Below are 19,085 nucleotides of genomic sequence, written 5' to 3'. Positions count from 1 at the left end.
ATATATATATATATATATATATATATATATATATATATATATATATATATATATATATATATATTTGTTTTAATTAGACTGGGTGTGTTTCATTGTAAGCTTATCGAGGAATATGGCAGCAGTCATTAAGATACAAATAATGAACATTTATATACAGAGCGTAATAAAACAGTTATGTGGAATGTTTCCCTTTCAGTTCTCATACCCACTAGTAATTGTGTTATGGTAAAAAAAAAAACAAAAAAAAAAACCCTCTCATTTGTGTTTTTGCTAGTATTTCAGAAATATTCAAAATGTATTTTGTGTGATGCATTATTGTACAGAAATGCACTTATACAATGTTTCATCATCAGCTATTTAGGTATGTTTGTATTAATACTAGTAATCCTTACTTCAACATTTCAACTACAATTACTGTCCAGCTGTGTTCTGGAAAGACTAATTTCTAACCAACAAAGGGAATGTGTTATAAATGCAAGTTCTCAGATATCTAGCAGTGATAGTAACAGATCGCGACAAATATTGTAACACAAAAGGTTTATTGTTCGGCTATTTTCTATCACAGCATAGAATGGAAACACCACCACAATGTTGCATGTTCTATATTTACTGAATTTATTAATAAAAATGGCTTTGTAAGAGAGATCTCTCAAAATCCAGACACAAATTAACAAGTTTTATATTCTGATGGCTATACAATAATATTTAGGCTCTTAATAGCATGTGCCTATTTATGCTTTCTTGGGAAAATTTAATTTTTCCTGTAAGTAGATTAAAAAAAAAAAAAAAAACATTCCCCCCCCCCCCCCCCCCAAAAACATTCCAACATAATAAAATAAAGCATGCTCACTATGTATTATAAAAAAGCTTAAGGCAGTGGTTCCCAAACTATGTACCATGGCTCCCAGGGGTGCAGCAGCGATCTCACAGGTGTGCTACAGCCAGGGTCAGTGGTAAGCGAAGCAGGGGACTACTTGATAATTATTGTGGATTGAAAAAAAAAAAAATAATAATTATGAAGAGCCTAAGGGTCCTCAAATTGAGAAAGCTTGAGATCCACTGGCTTTAGGAAATTTTAAACCTCAGCAAATGAAGCCCTTCAAGTCTTAATGTATGTTTTGTTCATAAGATTAGACAATACAATACAGTGTAATGCTCCATAAAGAGTTACTTCCAAGTTAGATGTGAGTCATTAGGAATGTACCAAATCAAGGATTTTCATTAAAGTTTGGTTAAAATAAAACAAACTAAAGCATTGTGTTAGGATGATTGTGATAGGATGATTAAATAAAAAAAATTAAGCTCAAATATGCATCAGTATACTTAACGCACCATTATAATAACAAATTCCAAACTACACATATTTGCAACCCTACACAAACTATTTAGCATTCTTAAATCAGTTGGGCCTATTTTTTCACAATTGATACCCAGATACTGACAATCTGGCTCCATCCTCTCCTCTGTCAAGCCGGCCAATGGGTCAGTCTATTTTAAGGGCAAAAAAAAAAAAAAAATCTCCATTCAGGTTACAGTCTGCACTTTGCAAAATGAGACTGAATGGCATGCAATGAAGGATTTATTTGTGCCATAAAAATAATTAGTAAATTTCAGGTTCTGCTTATTCTTTTGGCTGTTACTTTGATCACAACCAGTTTAACCTCATGGATGGCAAGAGCGCCCGTCAATGCAACATATTTAATATAACTGTGGTACCTTAAAGCTTAGGCGTTGCATAAGTGTATATATTAAGGGGGAAAAAAAGGAGAGCATGGAAACAAAATTGACATGTCTATAAAGAAAAGTGTAAAAAATCTGCATGATTAAAGAGAAATTTCTTTTATAAGCTATTGTTCTCCCCCCCCCCCCCCAACTGTAAAGATGAAACAAACCAGTCATTAAAATAAATTGGCAGGTCCACAAGACTAGTGATAAAATTAGGAAAGGCTATAGAATAAGTTCAGCGTAGCCACACAGTATTCAGCCGAGTTTGGTTCTTGATACTTGTGTCCATTTTAAGTACTTCCCTGATAGCCATAGTAGCATATGTAGAGGGAGGCAAGGAGAATTCCATCTTCAGTGCATTATATTTTCCTTCTGTGGGAGAAATCAAGGGATAGTCAGATCCTAAAAGGAGCTATTAAGCACTTATTAATGCTAGTGCTTTTGTAGCCTAAAAAAGCACTATTGTTTACAGCACCCATCTCACACCACCCTTGGTTTACCAACAATCTGATATTTTCACCTTAGTTCCTGTCAGGAGATGCACTAATATGTACTGTTGGGCAGCACAGTGGCCTAGTGGTTAGCACTTCTGCCTCACAGCACTGGGGTCATGAGTTAAATTCCCGACTATGGCCTTATCTGTGTGGAGTTTGTATGTTCTCCCTGTGTTTGCGTGGGTTTCCTCCGGGTGCTCTGGTTTCCTCCCACACTCCAAAAACATGCCGGTAGGTTAATTGGCTGCTATCAAAATTCACCCTAGTCTCTCCCTCTCAGTCTGTCTGTGTCTATAGTAGGGAATTTAGACTGAAAGCTCCAATGGGGCAGGGCCTGATGTGAACGAGTTCTCTGTACAGCGCTGCGGAATTAGTGGCGCTATATAAATGATGATGATGATGGTTGGTACTAGGCGCTTGCAGTGTCCCCCAATGGCAGGAAAGAAAAATTGCTGTTCTACTTCTAAACTGTGGGTCACTAGCTCCTGAACATGGCAGACAAACTTCACTGAGTAAGTTTCCAGTTATAAGCATAACTGGAAATATACGGACTCTTCAGTGTAAAGTTTGTCTACAACTCCCCTCTGAATAGTGCCTTTGTTTTGTGTTACACACCTCCAGTGTGTTTATTAATACAATTATAGAGGAGACACTGGAGGTGTGTAACACAAAACAAAGGCACTATTCAGAGGGGAGTTGTAGACAAACATTACACTGAAGAGTCAGTATACAGTCTCAGACTCAGAGCCATCTCTCAATATATAACTATAGAATCCTGTGCTAGTTTTCTGCAACATATTTACATAGTGCAACACATAAAATTTACAATGTAGTAATAAGAATAATCAAATGCAACATTCAGTTACAGAACATGTAACTACATAAATTACCTTTGTTAAAGACAGGTAGTGGTTTTCCTTCTAGCTTCTCTAGATCAGTGCCAACTAAAGAGATCTTAGGGTCATCATAAGCAACAACTTCCCTGCACACACAGAGAAAAATATTTTTAGTTAAGTTCATAGACATTTTACCTTGGTACAGTCTTTCATAATTAAAGTTTATAAAATCAGGTTTTGCCCAGTAATAAACACCAAATCAAAAACACATGAAACTAGGACTGCTGGTACTCTAGGCAGGTTTGTGTAATGCACACATAGCAATCCCAAATACCATTAGCTCAAAATATTTTTAAAACTTATTACAAAACAATAGTAGACATATTTTTTGCATACTACAAAAGATTAATTGTAGGTAGTAACCCTAGTAACACCCATAATCTAAATTTTAAATATGCCCACAAGACAAATGAGGTATTTAAAGCAGATAACAAAGATGCCAATGAAATACAATTATTACAATAGCAGTAACCACTTATAATAAAACTAGAATGAAAATGGACATCATTTGGCTGCAATAGAAAGAATTGTCAATTATGTACCTTATACAACTAAAAACATATATTTACAAGTATAATCCGGCCTGATCACAAATTGCCCAGACCTATGCACATACATGGGGAGCCAAGTTGGACAGATCCACCAGGTCGGCAATCAGGCTAAATAGCCAGGTCCTATGGGGCTCATAAGATGGTCATGCATGCACATATGATTGCAGTCAACAGTAAACTGACGTTTATTCTGGGAACAATTACGATTTGGATGGATTTTAATCATGCTCAGTCATTTATGGTGTTTATTGAAGCTCAATACATACTGTGATTTTAGACAAGTATGTTCCAATTGGTCAAATTCAGCAGCAGAATCTTAAAGTACACGGTTAGCCATAACACTCTTGCACAGAGGAACATTTGCTTTATAGTAAATCTCATGAGCCTATTTATAAGTTAAAGTGAGGACTCCAAGGCAGAAATTATTATATTGCTTAAAATTTTTAAGATACAACATAAACCAATGCGCATATTAAAAATATACAGTCCACAATTAATAACACCTAAAAATCTGATAGCAGGTATGACACATGGATAACTTCTATAAATCATATAAAACTACACAGGACCCAACTGCCAACTTCTAATAGCCAGAAAGAATAATCAAAAACAGTCCCAGATTGACTTACAGATCAGTCCAAAACTGGCTTTAAAAAGGAGAAAAGATCCACCTGCGGATAATATGGTCTGTGGAATGTTTATACAAATTTAGAAGCAGCATAAGTTGACAACAAATAATAAACTTAGAAGTAATGTACTCAATAACCATTTGATAATGAAAGTAGTCTTGAAATACCAGTAAAATCGCAGTTGGAAGGTACCTTTTCAAGAGGCCAACTGGCACAAAAGAAGCATGTTCTGTTCACAGTATAAATGGGTGTGTGCTTTTAAATCATACAAATGGTCACCCACACAACGTGAATTGGCTAAAGAAAACCATCTGCAGAGATTATTGTTCTATAGTTCTGAGATGGCTCATTATGTCCTAAACCTAGGATGTTTTAAAAGATGACTAATCCAAAGAAGAAACCATGTATATATGCACACACCCTTTAATCATCCGGCTTCTCCACTCATTCAGCCTCCAGTTGCCTTAATGAAACCGCAGCATATACCTTTTATAAAATAAGCAAACGAAGATGAGCAAGACAGTTAACCAATGTCAGTGGTACTCCTATTTTTTTTTATTATTTATCATCTAGCATCCAATTAGAGACATAAAACAATATTTAACAATACCATTTTGGTGTGATGATTTGAAATCAAAAAGCCTTTGCAGGATCATAAGCCTGTTTTCATCAGCAGCGGGCCGGTAAGTCCTTCGCTACCATACCAATGGTTGATCAAAGCACATTCTCTGATTCCCATGGTGGATGATGAAATGTAACTTTGAACTGTGAGAAGCTGGAAGGTTCAGAGATAATCCCTGGTGAGCGCAGGCTGTTATGCCATGGTGTCAAGTCCAAGTGTGATTAAGAGGTCAGTTATCTGACCAAGTTTCTCTCTCCTTCATACTAGTTATGGTTGTGATGTGGGAAAAAAAATGGTTTATGTGTGAAGTGTTTAGAAAGCCTTGGACTGAATTCATGTTTATACAGATGTGACTGTTTAACTTGTTTATTTTAATTGTGATTATTGTATATATTTTAGATCTGTCCAGTGTCATAGATAGTGGGTAATTGATGTATTTCACCAATCCGTGGGAGGGGTGATAGGAAGAAGGGCTATTGCCCACTGCACATGGCTAGGATAATGTGCCGTTTGTGGATCCAAATGAATTGTTAAGAAGTACTGATTATTGATTTGTTTTAATTTTTTAATGTACAGACGTGATTGGCTGTAACTTGCAAAACAAAAGAAAAAATGCATGCTTATATTGTTGTACTGTTTTAAAATGAAGCACTGTTTTTCAAATTGACTTGTTTTCAAAGATTTTCTTATGTGCAAACAAAACAACAACCAAAAGAAAATCGTAATACTATAACTTCTGAAGTTGGTCACCAGGTGATTTACTAGTTTATCATCTGTTTTTGAATAGCCATCATGAGCATACGACCTACCAGTGGATATAAATTCACAAACTGTTCCCAAATATATTGTTCAAACATTTCATAACACATTGGTGTCCCACAGTTCCTAGATAGTGACCAAGGACTCGAGTTATGGGTCATAACTCGTAATATCCCATACCATCCCCAGCCCAAAGGTCATGAGGAACGGATGAATCAAAGTATTAAAACAGAGCTAGCAAAACTGAGAAAACAAAATTGCCTGGCCATAGACATTTCAGCTGGTTTTGAGGACAATAAGGTGCTTAACTAACAAAGTGAATTTAGTCGATACAAGGTCATAATGGATAAACTCATGTCAACTCAGGGGTCTCTTATTTTTGATGTAAGGATGGCAATCAGGCATCATGTATTGAGTATCTTAGTACATTATCTTCAATGATGTACATAGGGTTTTAGTATGTTACAGCAATTTGTTAAATGTACGAGGGTCCAGCCATAATAGCATGTCCAGAACATCCAACATGGTAGCTGGATCCTTTCAGCTACTTCAGGGTTTCATTTCTCCAAACCCGTTTGGCTTCCAAGTTCTACAGATGAATGCTACAGGTTGAAATGAAAGGTTGAGTTCATGTTTCCAACACCCAGCTGGTATCCTTCCCAGAGGATGGATCCCCTGCACTTGCTACTATTGGATCAGGATGACATTTTCAGACCAGGTTGAGAAGCAGATGGCCTCTTACCAAAGCAAGTACATATCTCCATACCAGATAGATACAGATAAGAGTTAAAAAGATTTGACAATGCTTAAGCATATGTTATTACTAGAGATGCTCAGGCTCGGTTCCCAGAGAACCAAACACACTTGAACTTAGCAGATCCAAGTACAGAGCCGAGCCGGCTCAGTACTTTTGCGCACTTTTGGAATTGAAAACGAGACAAAACAGCATTGTTACGTCGTCAGATCTCGCGAGTTTTGGATTCTATAAGTAACGCCCTCCACGGCGATCTAGCGCCATTTCACAGAGGGACACAGAAGGGGTAGAACAGTCTGTAGAGCAGTTGGGCAGCGTCATAGGAAGAATAGAAAGAGGAGGGGGTAGCAGTGTTCTTCAAAGTCTACAGTGACATTCAGGAGAGCTCCATTTCTATTGTCATTGCTGAAATAGAATTAATAGGTCTGGCAGTCTTGGTCTAAATCTGCAGTTACTATTTACTGTACCATAGCTCACGCAATCAGGAGAGGTGGCAGGGTTCAGTGCTGAAACAGAAATTGGAATAGGGCTGTCAGTGTTCTTAAAAGTATCCAGTGACATTCTACTGTGCCATAGAAACAGGAGGGGTGGCATTGTTCTTGTCACTCTCCAGTCACAGTCATGATGATACTAATCCCACCTCATGTGCTAAAGTCTATGTTCAAGTATATAGTGTTTTTAAGTCAGGGTAGCAAAAATATAAATAAAAAGCTTGTACATTTTTAAAGAAAAAAACGTCTCTAATAAGGGTGAAAGCTAGCTCCCTTCTCTCATCTAGATCTTAGCACCTGCAATCTACACTGTCATCATATTCACCCTCATCAGTGTGTACATCATCCTCAAACAATACCAATTCATCCCGCTGGAATCCACCATCACAGAAGTCTGTGTACTTTGATGTAATTGCCGTTAATGACCTTCCTCATGGAATTTGTAGTTCATTTATGGAAGAGCAGTCATGATTTTTGGGCAATTCTTTTAGACCAGACCAAATGTTGTGCCGACTCATCTGCATCAACACTGGGTGTCTTGGGAAAGCCAAGTTTTTTCCTAGCAGCAATTTCCAGAGAAACTGAAGGAGGAGACATCATTGTTGCATGTACAACTTGAGCTTTCAGCTTGCTGACCAGGAGCTCATTGCATCTCTTGAGATCTGGGTTAGTTGGAAAGAAAGAAAAGACAGCTCTTAAACCTAGGACCAAGCACAGTTACCAAAATGTAGTGATCCGATTTCAAGATGTTGATAACTCTTCGATCTTGGTGAAGCGAATAAAAGTACTTAATCTACTAGTCCAACATAATTAGCGGAATTGCTTTGTTTCATTTCTTCCTTCAGTTTCTCTTGCTGCTTTTCAAAAAGTCTAATTAGGGAAATCACTTGACTCAAGCTAACAGTGTCTGCACTCTCTTCACAGGTGACTACTTTGAGTGGTTTTAGCACCTTGCACAACACGGAAAGAATTATCCACTCCGCTGGACTAAAGTACATTCCCCTAAAATTCTATTCTTTTTGCAGCTGCTGAATTCTCCTACATGCTGTTGCAGAATCCCGAAAATTACCACAAATATTTTGGGAAACAGACAGCATCACCTTCATGGCACTGTCATTTTTTAAAAAGTTCTATACTGCTAAGATGATTGTGTGAGCAAAACAGGGAATGTGATGGAATTCCCCCCCCCCCCCCCCCCCCCCCCCGCTGTAATGCTCTAACAATATTGGTGGCGTTATCAGAAATTACATATCCTCAGAAGGGTCCAAAGCAGGATAAGCCATGTTGCAATGACATCCTTTAGTTTTTCAAACAGGTTGTCAGCGGTATTGCCTCTGAGCTACGCCTTGTCTAGTCTCTGATAACCACATCTCACTCCCTCCTTCAAGACTTCTCCCGTACTGCTCCCCACTTATGGAATTCTCTACCACGCTCAATCAGACTTTACCACAGCCTTCCAATCTTTAGATGCTCATTGAAAACCGATCTCTATTTTAGAGGTGACCTTATCCTCGTTAACACTATTCACACTAATGCACCCTCACAACTATCCCAATCTCCACTCTGAGCCACACTCGCTCCTCTTGTTTCAGCTGTGCCTTCTTCCCTTTAGAATGCAAGCTCTCTAATGAGCAGGGTCCTCCATACCCGTTGTTTTCATGTCTCCATTCATTTTGTCTGCCTTCTTTGTTCTTGTTTTATGTATGTCCTTTTCTTCCCTACTGTACGGCGGTGTGGAGCCTTCATCATTTATTTATATAGCGCCAACATATTCCGTAGCGCTTTACAATTGGGGGCAAACATAATAAACAAACTAGATAAAACAGACAAAGAGGTGAGAAGGCCCTGCTCGCAAGCTTACAATCTATGGGACAATGGGAGATTGACACATGAGGTTAAGTACATTTTGCATTTTGGCCCAGCCAGGCTGCAAAGGTAAAAGTAACTCATAGGCTAAATGATCCTGTCACACAACAATGTTGGTCAGGGGGTAGTTGTCTTGTGTGAAATTGTGAGGTTAAGAGGGGGGTTGAGGAGTATTATAAGCTTGTCTGAAGAGGTAGGTTTTCAGAGAACGCTTGAAAGTTTGTAGACAAGGAGAGTCTTATTGTGCGAGGGAAAGAATTCCATAGAGTGGGTGCAGCATGAAAAAAGTCCTGTAACCGGGAATGGGAGGATGTAATGAGGGTGGATGAGAGACACAGATCTTGTGTAGAACGGAGTTGTCGAGTTGGGAGATATTTTGAGACCAGAGGGGAGATGTATGTTGGTGCAGCTTTGTTGATGGCCTTGTAGGTTCTTAAAAGTATTTTATATTGGATTCGGTAGAAAACAGGCAGTCAGTGTAGAGACATACAGAGTGAGATCCTTACAAATCTACGATAGTAATCATACTAACAACAAAAACATGCCTCTTAGTGAAGCAGATGATACAGAGTAGCCTGTCTCCGAAAAATGTGATGTATTTGGGTACATGCTGCTGCAGTTCCTGCTGGTGAGGGCGATTCACCAACCCAGGGGGCTGTCACAGTCATATAATCTTTAGTTTGCCCAGTTCCGCTTGTCCACATATCTGTGGTTAAGTGTACAGTGACTTACACTGACCTGCACCTTGTCTCGTCTCTGGTAACCACCTCTCGACTCCCGACTACAAGACTTCTCCCCACTTATGGAATTCCCTACCACATTCAGACATTTCCCACAGCCTTCCAACCTTTAGACGCTCTTTGAAAACCCATCTCTTTTTTAGAGGTGACCTTATCCTCCATAATACTATTCACACTAATGCACGATCACAACTATTTCACTCTGAGACACATTTACTCCTCTTGTTTCAGCTGTGCCCTCTTCCACTTAGAATGAAAGCTCTCTAATGAGCAGGGTCATTCATACCCTTTGTTTTCATGTCACATTTATTTTGTCTACCTTGTATGTCCCTGTTTTATGTATGTACTGCTTTCCCTACTGTTTGGCACTACGGAGCCATGTGGCGCTTTACAAATCTACAAATGTCCCAAATCTATTAATATATTGACACAAACACAGTAAGGGGGATTGGGGGGAGGGTATACCCTGCCACCAGTAGTTTTACTTCTATTTAAATAAAAAAACAAAAACAAAAACCCCAAAGGCTACTAGGCCCCATTGATACTGCATCTAATGATTCTTACAGGCCAAAACTTGGGTGAAAATAGACTGCCTAGATTATATTGTCAACAATAAAGCTAGTTTCTGTACAGTTAACACCATGGACAAATTACAATTTTGAAAGTTTTCTTGCACATGGCTCCTGTCTGTCAGAAAGGGAAAAGCAATAGCGATGAAAATCTAATAAGATAAACTGAAATTTTATTATATTTTGTATTTAGTTTGATATTAAAGTGGAATTCTCCTTGTGAGGAGAAATGTACTTCAGAGGTTTTGCATTAGTAAACAAGTTTAAGTTGCCTTATTGCAGAGGGAGAATGAAATATCAGTCACAGAATCCATCACCACTTTAGTGTTGTTGCCATAAGACCCAACAATACTTGCTTGACTTTACCATACAACATTTAGATTGTATGATGTTTGATGCAATGACTATTCAACACTTCAGAAACCACAGACTGATTTGACAGCAGTTGGAGAGGGCTGCACTTTAGAATAGCTTTGTCCCTTACCTCCCACATAAGCATCAACTCACAAATGTAAAACATCTAAACAATTGTGAAATCAGTAGGAAATTGCCAAGGAGTTCCTTCACACCAGGTACAAGGCTGTTTAGAAGATCTACTGAGAAGTTCAGCTGCTGGACCAAAGGAGTTTAAACAGTCAGTGCTGTCAACTGTCATTGCTGTTGCCGTCTCTATTCCTCCCTTAGGTGATCTCTGCTAACTACCTGGGTTTCAGCATCTGCAACCAAACATGTGGAACAACTTTCCTGGCCCTATTTCCAACAGTGAGCATGATACTAAACGAAAACAGAAAACACTGGAAAACATACCATTACTCCAAACTGACCGATAACTACAAGAGTGCCTGTGCAGCTCAAAAGCTGTACGACACCACCGATAGCTGCACAGAGATGCATTCACCCTGCCCAAATACAACGGTTATTTCTCTTATGTAGATTATTATCTCATTCTGACAGAGCCATCCTTTGTTAATAAATTATTATTTCACTGTAAAGAAGCACCCGGCTGAAGTATAACAAAAAACACAACACACATAGAAAACAACCAATGCAGTACTCATAAATTGTATCTGTGAAATATATAAATAGGAGACTATAAAGAATAAAAATAAAGTTGTACATTTCATTGAATGAATTAAAAAAAGGAAGCAGCTAAGGGGAATTCTAAAACTGTGTACGTTACCTAAGAATTGGCACTCACCCCACATACCCGGACAACACCTCTTAAATAGAATTTGGTTCTTGGCATCAATGGAAAAAATGTCAGCATATTTGAACAATAAATCTCAAATTCTCCCAAATCTGGTGCGATTGGTTCACATAACGCTCATCCTCAGGATATTTCACCCCTCTTCTTATAACTTGTTATATTTGATGTTCTATGTTGATTTCGGTCCCCTTAATAGAGGATCATTGGCTACTGGGAGTTCCATGTAAGGACTCGGTCTGCCCTCCTACCCTCCCCCTAACATTGTAGGAAAAATAGATCTCACACTCCTATACATCAGTTAGTGGTATTGTATTACTCTTGGGCATTTCGGGCCAGCTAAGAGTACCTGTATTCTGCTTGGTTTCTTTCTGTTCTTTTTCTATACGTACTTCTGTGTTCTGGCTCTGGCTGTCACACAGTCCCTGCCCGTTCTATACAATGTCACATATTCTGGCCTATTTTGGTCCTTACCTTGTTCGTGTACAATGTGTGGCGGTTATTTAAAAAAAAAAAAAAAAAAAAAAAACTTGCTTTGGAAGAGCAAATAAAAGTTTATAGTTTCCAGCTAAATAGGTGCAATGTAAACAAACTAAAAACAGGGTGGGGTATACCAAGGTGAAAATTTAAGGGCATGCCTTATTTTAAAAAATGTACGTGTATACTTTTTTCAAATATATAACAGAGGAATATATTACATACCAGCTTACATCTTGAGGTCGTATCAGAATTTTTCTGTAAGCTCCAGCTAAGGAATAATCTTTAACTCTATGTCTCATTTTATTAATATCAAGTTTGTCAGCCACAAGCATTTCTTCATAAGCTCCAGCAACTTAAGAAAAAGAAGCAAAAAAGGAAAACACGATGAAGGAAAATAATTACGCATTGTCATTTCCACACAGAATCGAAACAGAAACAAAATTGAAAGAAAAAAAAAATTTCACAACAAAAATTAGAAAAATAGACATGAGAATGGGCTGAACATTTTCCTATGACAATGCAAACTACCATGCTACTAGGTTCTGTGAAAAGCTGCATATATTCTGCTGGATGAAATGTTTCATTTCTTTAGGGATCAACAAAACTCATGACCTATAATTAACCCCTTTGCCGCTGATCCTATTCTCGCACATTTTGGGTTGGTTACATTCCAACATCAATATTAGCTATTTATTTGTCTCATACACCCCCCCCCCACATACTAAAAGTTATACCCTATTTTATCTCCAGAAGACGGTGTATGATCAGAAAATACTATTTTGCAGGTTTGCAGTCTTTAATAAAATATATAAATTATGTAGCAACAATATGGGGCACCCCAAAAAAGCAAACCATTCTGAAAACTAGACAATCTACTGCTTCAAATAATGGTACCCCCAAGTTTATTAAAGCCAGGATGGGGAGATGAGGGCATTATATCCCCCACCCCGGCTTCTTAACTCTTTCTTCTGTGGTGATTACCAAACTACTAAGGGGGTACTTTTCAAACGAGAGTGCAACAGAGTCTCTGGGTGCCAGGATAGAGGGGATGTGCACTAAAATATCCCATCATGGGCTCCTACATGTTTGCTATACTGTATGGTGTTATTGTCTTGTGATCAAATGTTATTACCAAACCATAACTGCTAAGGGGCCATATCATTTGAATGAGGGTTTAACTAGAAAGATCTTTTGCATATTTTTATTTTTTTTATGTATAGAGCTCTGTCTGCTGAGGGTAGGTCTTTAACAATCATTATTAGGTGTGCTTCACCCAGTTGTATGATGGAGAAAGGAAAGTGTCCATACTTACGTTTGTTCTTAGGGTAGATCACATCAAAGCCTGGCAGTGGCATCACTACATCATGAATGCTGTAACGGTCAATATCATTTTCATCTACTGCAATAGCAGTGGCTGAGAGATAAAAAAAAATACATCGTTTGTTAAAACTATATAAGAAGAATCCCCACACAAGTATACCAAAAAACACCATGTAGTGCTATTTACCTTTTTAATTAAATTATTTATTTATTTACTTCACTAACATTTATGAGGGATATTCATATGGCATATGAAACATGAAACCAAAGCATCTATGGTGCCAAACAGAATTAAAAGTGACAAACGAGCCTCAAACTCCTCTCTGCCAAATCACCCCCTCTCTTCTGCCCTCCCTACTACCACATGCACCACTTCCCTTTCCCTATAATCCCAAACCCACTTTAAAAACACACACAAAACAACCACCTTTGAATGTACGCAGGTGCCTCTTATGTTTGTGGTTACCATCTTTTGCTCAGTTATGAGGTCAGCATGGACTTTTTATTGAGGTGAATGATGACCCCGAGATATTACCACTAACAAAATTTTATACCAGTATTCTAGTGGTGGATTTTAAAATTGTATACCCTACCCTTTTAGTACTCAACCACTGTTCAATTATAGGATTAATGTAAGGAGTCAGAACTGTAAAACATTTTTCAACCTACATAGTCACATGGAGCTACTATGTGAAAGTGTAGATGACATTAAACAATGCGTGGTTTTATTACTTTTTTCCCAATCATTAAAGTACTACCAAATTGTTCTCAAAACCTCATCACAAAGCTTATTGCGAGAACCACAATTTTCTCTTTCTCGCATGTCTTAAAAATCCCTTGTAGATTGTATGGCCTAGCAAACACCCCACCAATAACCAGGGCTTGTTTTTCCCATTGCTATTTTTACTCCTTTGATTGTAAGCTTTCATGATCATGGAGTGCTCCAACCTTTGCACACTAGTTCTGTATTTTTATTTTCCTGTTGCTCCAGGAAACATCTAAGCTATGTAGATAGGGAACATCCAGCATATGCCAAATTAATATTTTGATTAAAAAAGCATTTATGTCAGATGGTTAAATGCCGTATAGCCAAGTAGCCATAGCAATCCCAAACCTAAAAGTCTGCTTGGTCAGGAAAACCTCCAGTCAAGAAATTGTTACTTCAATTATTTTTTACCATTTTTAAACTCTTTATCCAATATAATTTCTATATCGTGGCATTTTCTTAAATAATCAACACCCTTTCAAATTTAAGTTAGAGTATGCATTTTATTTTGCATTAAAACATAAGCCACCATTCTGCTTACACAAAAGAGCTGAATGATCATACGCAAAGGCCTAGCATTGCGGCAGTGGGCAAAGTAACAAGGAAAATGGGTGTACAGGGAAAACCCTAATTTTATTCAGTAGAGCCGTACATGGTTGGTTCCAGCACCTTTTTCAAGAAGTCATGGTTATTATCTAAGCTGTACTAGAAAACTTACAGAAGCTGGTTGGTTTGGGTTCCAGTACCATGTAGTTACCTGTGCAAAAGTTTAAAATAATGGTTGACATTTATGAAATCGCTAGATTTCATAAAAATCAATATAATAAATACATTTAAGCAGTTTGTAAGCAATTGAGTAACAAAAACATATTCTTACAAGAAATATTCTACCAACAGTGGAGAGCTAAACCAATAAAGGGACTATATAAATAACTGGTGTCTGTATGGTTTTTTAAAGACCACAAAAATAAACACTTAACAGGCTAAAACTTAGGTTCCGCGGACAAATAAAGGATTACCTCCTTTGAGCACAAGGTCCCCAGGGACAACTTTTAGTCCATATTCCTCGATCCTCTTGCTTACCATATTATTCCACACAAAGCTCTGATAACTGTGGATATACATTAGTCTGTTGTTCCTAGGTATCTAAAAATCAAAAGGACTCATTTTAAAAAGAACACATTTCCTCATTCATGGTATCAAAACAATAGGGCTGCTGGAGTTCTAGAATTATTTAAGAAGAGCACAAGTTGTAATCTTTTATTTGTAATAAAAATTTATTTTTCCAACATTCCACAGAACAAAATGAATGTGACTGTCAAAATCAGAAAGGTTGTGAATCGCCTCTCAACATGTAAATACTTGCATTGTTTTTCACATGATTGACAGAGACTGCTTTAGCAATATTTTTCTTTGACATAAAATGAAGTGAATTCAGATGTATATAAATCAAAACACATTAAACATTTGTAAGAGACTGCCAAATAAAACACTGCAAGTACAGGCAACGCAAATCACTGATATATTGCATAGCCATCCATGTGCAGTGTGAAAACTGCTGAAAGCAAAAGTTTGTGACTTAAAAAGCTTTAGTGGGGCATTAAGTAAAAAAAAAAAGAAAAAAAAAAAAAAAAAGTTACACCAACTTGGGTGACACTATCACTAAGAAGCAGAATGTCTAGCTTACCCCCAACATGGTAATACCATGTACGGAATTTCAATTAAGTTAACATATGTAACTACTTCACTAGGCTCTGACTTTATATTACATATGCAGCTTTCTAGGTTTTTGTTTGGTGGAGGTCTTCTATTTATAATTGAACAAAAAGACCCCCCCTCACCCATTGTTTAGCTTCTCAATGGACAGAGCTTTGAAGCATAATTCACTGAAGGCTGCCAATATTATTGGCATATGTTCTTCCAAAAGAACCATGACCCCCACTTATATTGCCTAAATAAGGTGAGATTGGGTAACCTAATATAGCACTACCGTGCGGTTTTGTATTCTACAACTTCCCTCTAATCCTAACTATTGTGCACCCAGCTCTCCCACCAAACCCAACCTGTGTTGGATATATTCCGATGAGATACTTGTGCACTGAGCAACTCAGATTATTTGGTATTCACCAAATTTACACCTTTTGAATCCTTTGTGTTTACATGGCCCTTAGGAAAAAGGCCAGATCTCTAATATATATTCTCTGTTGAACTTAACACCTTCTCATGCATTTGTTATATTTTACATTGGGAGAACAAATGCAATGTAACAGAATGTAAAGAAAACTTGTATATGTATACAACTTCAATTATATACAATATATTGTTTTTAGCGGTATTACACACAAGGAATTTCAAGAGAAACGTTTGCGCATCCTCCCTATCACCATAGACTTTACCCAGAGATAAGTACCCACATATTTTGGTTGTGTCCAGTTGCTCAAGAATAGATATAAGTAAATACCCTTACATAGACTCTGAACGGGGTACAAGTGGTTGCATTGTAATATCCATTCACACTGCCTTAAAAACCTGGGTTATTCCCAGGGCAAGCAGCGACAACCCGGGTCGAGGCAGAGTATGAACGGGTTTCCTGCTAATTGCCGGGTCGGATATACCTGGGATATTTGTAGGGGATTCAATGTGAAAGTGGTAAATCCTTAAGTTCTGGCAAATTCTGCTCCCAACTTCACAAAAATGCATGACAGACGGGACCTCTAACAAAGTTTGGGGGCCACTGTTTGGGCTTGGATCACTAGATGCTGAATAGTTTATAACTATTACTCTCTCCCATTGAGTCACTGCTAAGTCAGCTCCTTCCCTTCCTTATTTACCTTCTAACTTTCCCTACTCTGTTGGTTTAGCTAACCCTCATTTATCATGTCTTCTTTGTAGGTCTTTCCCATTATCTATCTGCATTTATAACGTCAAATAAACCAGATGCTGCTGGTAGGATTGTTTAATTAGTTAAATGAAAATGAACATTCTTGTAAGTCGGACATTACGCATATACTCACTATGCCAAATGCGGAGACAATGTTTTTCAGACCATACTTTGAAAGTCCACGAAGCAGCTGACCTTCCACACATCGTTTAACAGGCAGTTTCCGGAGTGCAGCATTTGGGTTCCTTGTCTTTGCCCACTCTTCTCTACATTGAACCAAATAACCTTTTTCGGCTGCAAAGAAATAATTTTTTAATAGGATTCTGACATTTTTATGTGCATACAGAATGGTGAAAAAGGTTAAAAATGTGTAAGCATTAAAGGTGACCCTATTTTTTTTTTTTTTTAAATTTAGTGGAATGCTGATCAGGAAACCATGCAAGAAAGAAAAAAAAAAAAAAAAAAGTATATATTTATTGATGACAATTTACGTCATTGCTTTAAAAATATATAAACACTTGATTTAAAAAAATAAAATTCCAGCAACAGAGAAGTTAACACTGCAATTTCATGAAAAAAATGTGTTTAACATAAATCACTGTTACACGATTTAAGAGTTTTTTTTAATTACCATATCCTGGAGTGGTTTGTTCAGGCTGCTAATAATGGTCAACAATACTGCAGTTTCCGCAGTGTATTGTGACTACCACAGCAACCACAGTCACATGACATAATGTAGCAAGCAGAGATGCTTTGGAACTTCCATCTGAGCTAGGCCTACACGGTGTGCTAGAAAATACTCCCACTCCCCTACCACCACCTTCACATGACATGTCAGAGCTGCAAGTCTTTAACTGGCAGCCATACTGGACACCCCTCAGAGATTTAGAAAAATGTATATTATGGTTACCGTTAATACCTTTTCCTCAAAACATTCCATGGAAGCCATTACAATGGGTAGGTTCATTTTCCGCTGGTCACTGAATGTTGAGCGTGATGATGTCACGCCCGACATTCAGTGCCAAGCGGCAGGAGAGGAGGATGCTGGGTCCCGGGTGCCGCCGGATTGGCAAGTTTTTTGTTTCTCTACCTGGCTGTGGCACCCCTGGGAACCGCTGTCCTAGGTGGTTTAATCTCCTTAGAGCCATTACTAGATGGGTGCTCTAAATTTCCTGAAGAATTCCCCTCTAACTGAGTATCTATCCTCAAATCTCTAAGCCTTCCCACAGCACACATATTCCTTGGTCAAACACAAAAAAAAACAAAAAAGCCTCCTTCTTCCAGGCTACAAGTTCCTTAAACCATTCAGGGGGATAACTTTTTCCCTTGGCTTAGAACTAAATAGTGTAGAAAAAACCCAAAAACCTTCCAATTCTGTTGCTACAGGCTATGCTGTTGTGTTCTGCTCTTCTGCTTTCCTTCCGCAGGTCAAAGCACCCCTAACTTTGTGGGGATGGACTCAGTTTCCAGTTTTGACAATTACATTAAGTTTATGCAAGAGTCAAAAAAGAAGGCTCAGCACTGCAAATATTAAGACCTCTGCAATTCACCCTAGTATGCTGTCAATCAACATCTGGGCCACATGCTGACCGATGGCTGCCCATTCTTACCTAATCAATGCTTGGAGTTTGCCAGAATTTGTGAGTTTTTGTTTGTCCACCCACCTCTTGAAGATTGAACACAAGTTTTCAACTGGATTACGGTCTGGGGAGTTTCCTGGCCATGGACCCAAAATTTTAATCATTTGATCCCCGAGCCACTTAGTTATCACTTTGCTCTTATGGCAAGGTGGTTCATCTTGTAGGAAAAGGCATTGTTTGTCACTAAACTGTTCATGGATGTTTGGGAGAAGTTGCTCTTGGAGGATGTTTTGGTACCAATGTTTATTCATGGCTGTGTTTTTAGGCAAAATTGTGAGTGAGCCCACACTCATGGCTGAGAAGCAACCCCACACATGTATGGACTCAGGGTGCTTTACTGTTGGCATAAACACAAGACTGATGGTAGCGCTCACCTTTCCTTCTCCGGACAAGCGTTTTCCAGATGTCCCAAACAATCTGAAAGGGGATTAATCTGAGAAAATAACTTTACCCCAGTCTTCAGCAGTCCAATGCCTGTCCCTTTTGCAGAACATCAGTCTGTCCCTGATGTTTTTCCTGGAGAGAAGTGGCTTCTGGAGAGAAGTGGCTTCTTTACTGGCCTTCTTAACATCAGATAATGCTCCAAAAGTCTTTACCTCAATGTGCGTGCAGATGCACTCACACCTGCCTGCTGCCATTCCCGAGCAAGCTCTGAACTGGCGGTGCCCCAATCCTACAGCAGAAACAAATTTAGGAGA

At 38.3% G+C, this 19,085-nt stretch overlaps 1 protein-coding gene across 1 annotated transcript in view; it reads right to left on the bottom strand.

Moving 5' to 3' along the window:
• Positions 1–1,566: 1,566 nt before the first annotated feature.
• The window catches only part of PUS7 (pseudouridine synthase 7), a 52,064-nt gene continuing 34,545 nt past the window's right edge, over positions 1,567–19,085 (bottom strand). The window contains exons 11-16 of the mRNA XM_075208782.1: positions 16,881–17,041; positions 14,886–15,012; positions 13,093–13,194; positions 12,003–12,132; positions 3,110–3,201; positions 1,567–2,097 (exon numbers count right to left, since the gene is read on the bottom strand). Of these exons, the coding sequence (XP_075064883.1) occupies positions 1,961–2,097; positions 3,110–3,201; positions 12,003–12,132; positions 13,093–13,194; positions 14,886–15,012; positions 16,881–17,041 (749 nt within the window). The 3' untranslated portion in view covers positions 1,567–1,960. The remainder of the gene's footprint in view (positions 2,098–3,109; positions 3,202–12,002; positions 12,133–13,092; positions 13,195–14,885; positions 15,013–16,880; positions 17,042–19,085) is intronic.

Source organism: Mixophyes fleayi, chromosome 4 (assembly GCF_038048845.1).
Source record: "Mixophyes fleayi isolate aMixFle1 chromosome 4, aMixFle1.hap1, whole genome shotgun sequence".
In the NCBI taxonomy this organism is placed as follows: Eukaryota; Metazoa; Chordata; class Amphibia; order Anura; family Limnodynastidae; genus Mixophyes; species Mixophyes fleayi.
The sequence above is the reverse complement of the archived record's forward strand: the minus strand, read 5'-3'. Positions and strand labels throughout refer to the sequence as shown.